Raw genomic sequence first — 9,212 nt, forward strand, 5'->3', positions numbered from 1 at the left:
AAATGTAGCTACATAATTGAATTAACAAGGCAGCGAAATTAACTGAGCTAGTCAAGACTATAAACACAAATACAGTTTATAATACCGTTATATTCCTAACATTTGGATTTCTTGCTAAAAGTGTTATATTTCTTTTAAGTGAAATGATTAAAAAGAAAGAAAAAAAAAACAGGAATCTTGCGATCGTCGCCCAAGGGGGTAAGCTTCGCTTCAGAACGCGAACCTCCGATGGCGCCATTTTGTTGCTACAAAGCGATCACCTCTTGTTAGCATTACACTGACCGCCATTTTTTTTTACGTCACTTGACTGCGAATAACTTTACATCTGAAGCGTTTAAAGACTCTATTTGTCCATTGTTTATTTCTAAAGAAACACGACAATGTATAAAAAAGCTCCATTACCTTGTACCTCACGTTATAGCTCCGCAGCAGACGTTTTTGTAAAAATAGGCTAACGATTGTGTCATAACCAAGTGACTTACTGTCGCACAGTAGAGGAATTGCCGTATAGTACAGGAGAAGCTCGCAGGCAGTTTCGACTTACATTAGCTGTTTAGGTTTAATTACTAATGTTAACTAGCATGTTAGTTATCAATAATTTGGCTGTGCTTATGTTATCTCCTTACATATACCTACACTCTCCGTCTCTGTAAGATTGGAAATGATTGAGATTTCTCTTGGTACAACTACCAGAAGACTTACAACTTTCAGACACGTTGCTCACGTCACATTTACGTTGTCTCTGTCAGTTGGAGGCTGCGCAGTAAAGCAAGAAATCACCGGAAAAGTGCTTCTAATAGCCTTCAGTGGTCTCCGTCCAGAGCAACGGGGTCTTTTGGTCCATTTTATATCATATGTCAATGGGTCACACGGAAGCAGCTTGTAAACAGGATTCGCTTATATATAAAACCAGCGTACACCGAAACCCGCCCGGCTAGGCGGAGTCAGCCCTCGACAATAAAATGAGGAACAGGGAATACTGCGGTGTCCGCCGGTTGACCTGGTCAACCTGCAGCCGTTTCTAAACTGTGTAGCTAAACATTCTGAAGCTGCTGCTTTATCAATAAATGTTTAATTAAGATATTTTTAACGGTTAACGTTACCGGTGGTTGTGTAGCACGTGATCCGCCGTCGGGTAACGTTATCTCAAACCGTAGCTAATTTATGACCTCAAACACTTTTAATGGCTAACTTCCCTGTAACGTTACCCACACCGATCTAGGGCGCCCCAGTGTGTGTAACGTTACGAGTGTAGCAATACAGTAAGCCTTCAGCAGTCACTAGTTCCCGACTTGGAAGCAAAGGTAGGCTAAACCTTAGGTTAGATATTAGGCTACATTTTGATTGTTAAGCTAACGCTAGCCAAACAAATGCTGCAGCTTCTTCAAGCGTTTTTTTTATTTTTTATTCCCACAACAAACATAAAACTGTTGCCTCAAGTTTGCTTGTCTTTGGTCAGACTTGATGTGCATGGGGATGTTGATCCGTTGTTATTATTAAAACGGTTTGTACAAAGTACTTTACTTTACAGCAAGTATTTGGTACAAACGTTGCTGGTACTTATTTTCACAAGTGTTTTACTTTAGACACTGTAGGCAGGTTAATTTGGCTGTTTGCACTTATTCAAAAATACGTCACTTTGTACTTTGAAAAAGTAGATAATTTGTACTTTGACTCACTTTCAGAGTCTAAAGTCTGAATGTCATTGTCACAGCATGCAGGGCATACTGTAGCTCAGGGCTTTTGTTACCATTTGTCTACCCACCCACCCCCCTCTCCAAAGCAACCAGTCTCTGTTTTAACATTTATTAAAATTCATTTTACCCCCTTAAACGTTTAAAAGTAGTAGGCTTAACGTTATATGAATATTTAAATAATCTATTTTATAGCAAAGATACCAGTCTCTCTGGTTCAAGCCTCTGAAATGTGAATATTGGCCATTGTACCTGTGGGGCAATTTGCAGAGGCATGTAACGTAGTGCAGTAACACAATATAGGAAAAAAAAAAAAAAAGCAGCAGCAAGAATAAACTGTACACATAATTATACTTTGGTTTACTATGATAGAGAATGGATTAATACCTCTTTAGATTTTGGACAAAACAAGTAATTGTAAGACCTCTCACCTTGGGCTCTGGGAAAGTGTGATTTCTGGCATTACTGTTGAAGATTAATCAATCATTTAAAAACAAAACAATTGTTTATTGCAGCCAAAATGTGAGTTAATAAGTAAAAGTTGCCATGGAACACTTCACTACAATACACACTACTTGATTAGTAATAGCAATTAGTTGTAATTCCTAATAACATCACAGAATCAGATGTGAGCCCCCCTCACCTCTCTGCTGTTTGAATTTCCCTAGTATTCTACCTTCTAGTCCTTTCATCATGGCACTGGCTGGAGTGCGAGTTATTGAGCTAGCAGGCCTGGCTCCAGCACCGTTCTGTGGCATGATCCTGGCAGACTTTGGAGCCAAGGTAATCCGTGTGGACCGGAATAAAGTCGGCATGTCTTTGGACACACAAGCACGGGGCAAACGGTCTGTGGCCATCAACCTGAAGGCGGCAGAGGGTGTAGCCCTGCTCAGGAAGCTCTGTGTCCAGTCTGATGTGGTCCTGGAGCCCTACCGTAAAGGTCAGACCACCATGAGAGCTGTGCTGAGCTCTGTAATACAGCATGGTTAGAATCAGTGGTGGAAGAAGTATTTAAGTATATACAGACTTTTTTGTATTTAAATACCAAAAGATCCTTTGGTAAGAGTGTTATTAACTGTTTTCCATTTAACCCCCCAAAAAGTGCTATAGCCAGGCTGTCGCCACAATGTTCACACTGTATGAGAGGCAACATAAGCAGACACAGATAAAGAGCTGTTTTTAATGAATATACTTATAGGTTGACTTTCTTCTGACTGCCCAGGTGTGATGGAGAAGCTGGGCCTCGGGCCACAGGAGATGTTAAAGGAAAACCCTCGTCTGATCTACGCTCGGTTGACAGGGTACGGCCAGAGTGGATCTTACGCCACCGCAGCTGGGCATGACATCAACTACCTCGCCATGTCAGGTAATAACGCACACTACTGTTCATGTTTTTGGATTGATTTTTTTCGTGACCTTGGACAACATTTGAAAGAAAAGGTTGAACACTTGCAAACTTGAGTTTCAATCTACCATAGTTATGACATAGTGTCTGTGAAGTCAACCATTTTTTTCTAACATATTTATCTACGAGGTGTGCACTTAGTATGCCCCTGGAAAAACCACATTGCAATTATTCCAGTACATTTGAAGCAATGAATCACTGACCTACAGCAAATCAATACCAACCTTTTGACTAAATAAATTACTCTGACATGACCTCCAACTCACAGAACAAGGTCTCATATATACATGTACCACTCTAGATACTATATGGTAACATATGAGGTAGGTGCGCTTAATGAAAATAAAACTATTTGATTCCCAAAATACAAGGATTCTGAACAATGTCATTTAGTTTCAGTTATGTAAGTTGTAATACAAACCAAATGACAGTGTTTGGATGTTTTTAATTACTATAATACAATACAAATAAACTACGAAAAGTCTTCAGTGGTGCTGTTTTAAGATTGTTACTTTGTCCATCAAAATTCACCTTGTTGTTACTATAGAGCCCGTTATAAATCCAACCATTAGTGGTCTTTAACTAATTTCAAATATAAATGTAATGAGTTACACATTAATTTAGGGGAATGAAATTGTCTGTAATATTATCTCTTGAATAGTCTTAAAAGCATGCTGTTTAAATGCTTGGCTTTGCTGGTTAGTGTGCACCATCTGTGTTTTGCAGCACACAAAGAGAACCTAGCCACACCTTAAGACAAATACAAGTAGAGAAGCAACTGCGTGAAGACACGAGGCCAAGTGCCACTGGTTGGGTTGGGATTCAGCTTTGCTGTAAAACCCAAAATGCAAAGACTTACCAAACTCAAATTGCAACTCAAAACACATCTGTTTAAAACTGCCTATTCCACTAGATGTCAATGCGCTGCCTCTTTCTGTTGCTTCTATTGTATTTTTATTTTTTTGCTGCTTTTAAATGTCTCTTGTATCCCTGTACGGTGTCCTTGAGTGCCGAGAAAGGCGCCTTTAAATAAAATGTATTATTATTAAAAAAAATGTACAGTGGTAAGCTATAAAGCTTGGTCCTACTAACACATTGATTACTTCTCATCTTTAAGCACCCCCAGGAAGGATTGATGACCAAACAGATGCAATGTAACTGATGACACAAAACAAGATCTGATATGAAAATAGATTGAAAACTATTTAACCCCTAAAAGCTATGCATTCCCAACTCTCTCACTTAGTTTCTGTAATGTAATTTGTATGGTAAGCATTGACCTCTTTCTATTGTAATACAGCCCTCATAAATTACAACATTAGAGATGAAGAGAGTAATCTGTGGTGCTTTGTTTTTAAGCTTTATTCTGTCCTAAATGTACATGTAAGCTTACCCATTATATATCCATCCAATAGTGGTTTTCTAGTGATATCACTCTAAATGATTTGTTGATGTAATAAAAAATGCTTATCAGTTAGTCTGTGTTTTGCAGCCCTCAATGTGAATCTAGTTATGTTTAAAAAGTAATAAAAATAGGAATTATTTACTTCAATCCAAGGCTTAAAAAACAACAAAAAACATTAAAACCATTCCCAGAAAACCACCCATCTAATGTTACTTAGCTTGTCACAAGAACATCCATCCAAGCGTGAGGTCAAACACAACAGGATGGGACCCAGCATGGACCCAACATATAAAGACGTGCTGTTAAAAGTGACCTTGGTAAGGTTTAAATCACTGATGACAAACTCAGTAACTAATGATAAACATGTTATTTGGGGATTTCTATATGGTTTATAGAGCACATACAGACCAAAATAAAGTGGCCAAATGAGAACATTTTTGGAGATAACTGCCATAGTTTGCTTGCCTTTTTAATTGGCACTTCCAGGATGTTGAGAAAGTTGCTGTTACTAGCCAGTACTTTTCTTGTGAAGGCCCTTTGTAATATTTGTACGATAACAGAGGACCAAAAAGACAAAGAAGCCTTGCACAAAAGTTACATGCTGGTTTAACAAAGTAAGCAATTATTTAGTTGGAATAAAAAAAAACCTACGGTGTTAGGTGGACTTGTGTGCTATCTGAGCTGCACATTGTAGATATTTAAAGCATTCCTGTTTGCAGGGGCTGTTGACCTTTTCTTTGTGATGTTTAATTTGGTGGCATCGATTCTGATTTATTCAGTTAGCAAACTAATTAATTTTCTTTGACTTTCAGGGCTGGTGACTGGCCAGTTACTCTATTGTTCTTCACTGGTGTTCTCCACTGTCATATTGTGTGAAGCTCTTATCTCCACATTTCTGTCACAGGCCTCTTATCCCGGCTGGGTCGTAGTGGGGAGAAGCCCTACGCTCCGTTGAATCTGATGGCAGACTTTGCAGGTGGTGGTCTTACCTGTGCTCTTGGGATAGTCCTAGCTCTGCTGGAGAGAACAACGTCGGGGAAAGGACAGATCATTGACGCCAGCATGGTAATGATGTCAAGCAATCATTCATATTCAGAAATATGCAGTACATGTTTGTGATTTTTTAATTTTTTTAAATTTTTCTTTTTTTACTAGTGTTACCAAAAAAACCAAGCTCAAGTAAATGAAATACGCTTGTAAATATGCTTTTTACAAACTACAGTCAGACACTATCGTAGGCTGGGATTAGAGCACATTCAGACTGACAACAGACCTCCAGCAAACATGTGCAACGGGCTGTTAGGAAATGTAAATGGACTATAATGGATATAGCGTTTTTCTAGTCTTAACGACTGCTCAAAGCACTTTTACATCGAAGTAGCACTATAATTCACCAGTCACACACTGGTGGCCGAGGCTGCCATACAAAGGGCCACCTGCTCATCAGATAAACATTCACACACATTCACACACCAATGGCGCAGCATTGGGAGCAATTTGGGCACTTCGCCACGGGACTGCAGGGCCAGGGATCAAACTACTGACCTTCCGATTGGTAGACGGCTGCTCTCCCACCTGAGCCACAGCTGCCACCAGTTTGGCGCTTTGCTACAGGCACTGCTATCGAAACACCAGAAAGCAGTTCATGCCCCTCTGTAGACTGTACAACACAGAAAAGCTTTCCAAGGTATTCTGTATTACAATGCAGTACGTTTCCAGATGATGGTGCACCACATCGTGGTGACCTTTGAGTCAGGATCAACTATTCGATTGGGAGAGGTGATCAGTTGGACAGCCCTTAGCGAAGTTGTTTGAAAAGCACATCAAAGTCTCTGAATCCTGCTGTGACATCCACTGGCTGTAGTAAAGCTGGAAGGTTACAAAGCAGAACTGCTCTTATAAACTCCTTTAATGAGGTGGAATTGTTAACCCTCTGAGACCTGCCCCTAGGGCAACATTACTGTCTTTAAGAGGCTGTAGCATGTCCATTGGTACAGACCATGTTGTGCTAGCTTGTCTGGAAGGGGGCTAAATAACACTCCAAAGGTAGGCTTAATTGTGGTGCTGAGGGAAATACTGTCATGGCCCTATTTAAAGAGGGCCCTTGACCTATCACCTCAAGATATCTGAATGAAAATGGGTTCTGTGTGTGTGTGTGTGTGTGTGTGTGTGTGTGTGTGTGTGTGTGTGTGTGTGTGTGTGTGTGTGTGTGTGTGTGTGTGTGTGTGTGTGTGTGTGTGTGTGTGTGTGTGTGTGTGTGTGTGTGTGTGTGTGTGTGTGTGTGTGTGTGTGTGTGTGTGTGTGTGTGTGTGTGTGTGTGTGTGTGTGTGTGTGTGTGTGTGTGTGTGTACTTGCCTATTATATGTTCAGCCAGCGAACCACTCTTTGCAGGGTCCTGCAAGCCCTATGTAACCATTAGAGATTACAATGACTGAATTGATTGCAGTCAGCAGTAATAAAAGTGACAATGGCCCGTCTTTTTTGCAGCGCATTTCATGTACTATAGCATGACATCCCACCAAGGGGAAATAAATTAAATTTATTATATGCATTTCAGTTAGTTTGATCAAGGTTTTTTTTTATTATTATTCATTCAGCAGCAGTAATAGCTTGTGCCCACATGGAGATTTAAATATATATTAGGGAGCTGGTTTATACAGTGTAATTGTCAGTAGAATATCCTATGTGCAGTCTTTTCACCAGCTCTGTGTATTTTCTTCTCGGAAAATGAGACTGATGCTTACTGAGGTGTGCTGCTTATATCTACTTAAGTCAACTATATCCTTGGACTGACATATATGGGAGTGTACACAGGTTTTTCTTAATGAATAAATGAATAATTTTAACAACATAAAATAATTTTCAAAAACATGGTTCTTTATATTCATTTACCTGTCATTTATAGTTTAAATATGACTGAAGTAATTATGCATAAAATAGAGATAAAAAAATATATAGACCCTTCTGACCTGATGTCCTCCTTTTCTCCTCCACTCTCTCACCATCCTCAGGTAGAAGGAGCCGCATATGTAGGTTCTTTTGCGTGGAAATCTCGTAGCATCGGTATGTGGGACTGTCCAAGAGGACAAAACATGTTGGACAGTGGCGCGCCTTTCTACGATACCTACGAGACTGCAGATGGAAAGTACATGGCCGTGGGAGCCATAGAACCGCAGTTCTACAGACAGCTACTTACAGGTTGGTGGTGTGCAATTGTACGCATTTTTCTCAATGAAACCTCTAAGGCAGTGGTCACTTGTGTCACACATGTTTCTTCATGCCATGACCAAAAGCAAAACCTCAGGGGAAACTACAGCACAGGAAGGACCCAGTGTGAAATTAAACGCCCTCTTCTCCTCCCACCAGCAACCTTTCTAACAATTGGTTATAAATTTATTTTTACAGAGTTCACTTTTTCAAAATCATTAGTATTCTTTACCAACATACAGTACAGCAAAACTGGTAATCTCCCATCCAGAATGCATTAATGCCACCAAAACACTTGACATCCATCTCAGGATCAACTCCTGCACCATAACTGACAATCCAATCCAACACAATGACCTAAAAGAACAACTAAAATCGTATCACTATTGTCTTTGAATTTGATTTTTCATCACAATGAAAAGAACGGAACCCCTTACCATACTGTCTATGTTACAGAAATTAGAATCAGAAATGCTGATGTATGCTTCAGGTATACTTTCCTAAAATGAAGTAATTCTAGTACTTCAACACAAAACAAAAATATACATTCACTCTTCATACATTTATATAGGATACCTACAGATACAGTATGTATTATATAGTGGAACTTCTGTTATGCTGACTGTGTGAAGACTTAGTAGAGAGCAACAACAATAAAAAACTTAAGAACAATCAAGATTGTTGAAAATGAACAACTTACCACTGACCGCTGCTCTAAGATGCTAAACATTTTTTTTATATCATTTTGCTGTTGACTTTTCTGCATTTGGTTACATACGTTTTTTTTTGTTTTCTTTCCTAGGCTTAGAGTTGGATGCTGGAGAGTTGCCTCCTCAGATGAGCTTCACTGATTGGCCAGAGCTGAGACGAATCTTCACAGAGCGTTTTGCTTCAAAAACTCAGGCGGATTGGTCAAGGATTTTTGATGGGACTGATGCCTGTGTTACACCTGTGTTGTCTTTCGACCAGGTGAGCTCACACCCACATAACCAGGAAAGAGCTTCATTCATAAAGGACTCCAGCGGGGAAGAAAGCCCCCGGCCGGCCCCGGTTCTCTCTCGGACTCCTGCGGAGCCTTGCCTTGCCTCAGACCCTGTTATTGGAGAACACACAGTAGAGGTCCTAACTGAGTATGGGTTTACGTCAGCAGACATAGACCAAATGCTTACAGCAGGGGTTGTAGAGTGTAATGCTGTCAAATCAAAGTTGTAGAGATATAATTGATATCAGTGATTGATTTTGAGAAACAAAAAGCACAATTGAGTGATTTTTAGTTAGACCTGCCATTCAAATCATGTAAACCACAAATATATAAGTTTTTTTTATTTTAACAAGGAAGTCACATAGAGATCAAAACCTCTTTTGCAAGTGAGACCTAGCCAAGACAGGGTCACAAAGCAGCATCCAACACTAGGGGTGTCACGATTCAGATTCTAAATTGAAAATCCATCGAAATGAGCTTTCAATTTCAAACATTAAAATCGAAAGCAGGATCAACGAT

At 39.8% G+C, this 9,212-nt stretch overlaps 1 protein-coding gene across 1 annotated transcript; it reads left to right on the forward strand.

Annotated features, from left to right (window-relative positions):
• Positions 1-781: 781 nt before the first annotated feature.
• Positions 782-9,212, forward strand: amacr (alpha-methylacyl-CoA racemase). The gene is made up of 6 exons (XM_028602479.1): positions 782-1,304; positions 2,363-2,634; positions 2,917-3,060; positions 5,409-5,569; positions 7,516-7,702; positions 8,514-9,212. Exons 2-6 carry the CDS (start codon positions 2,388-2,390, stop codon positions 8,921-8,923), a joined length of 1,149 nt encoding a protein of 382 aa, XP_028458280.1. The 5' UTR covers positions 782-1,304; positions 2,363-2,387; the 3' UTR covers positions 8,924-9,212.

This window comes from Perca flavescens, chromosome 16 (genome assembly GCF_004354835.1).
Source record: "Perca flavescens isolate YP-PL-M2 chromosome 16, PFLA_1.0, whole genome shotgun sequence".
Classification (NCBI taxonomy): Eukaryota; Metazoa; Chordata; class Actinopteri; order Perciformes; family Percidae; genus Perca; species Perca flavescens.

Coding starts and splice junctions, on each gene's coding strand:
- amacr (XM_028602479.1), top strand. CDS start 2,388: ATGGCACTGGCTGGAGTGCGAGTTATTGAGCTAGCAGGCCTGGCTCCA. Junction 3,061..5,408: donor CAACTACCTCGCCATGTCAG/GTAATAACGCAC, acceptor TTTCTGTCACAG/GCCTCTTATCCCGGCTGGGT. Junction 7,703..8,513: donor CTACAGACAGCTACTTACAG/GTTGGTGGTGTG, acceptor TTTCTTTCCTAG/GCTTAGAGTTGGATGCTGGA.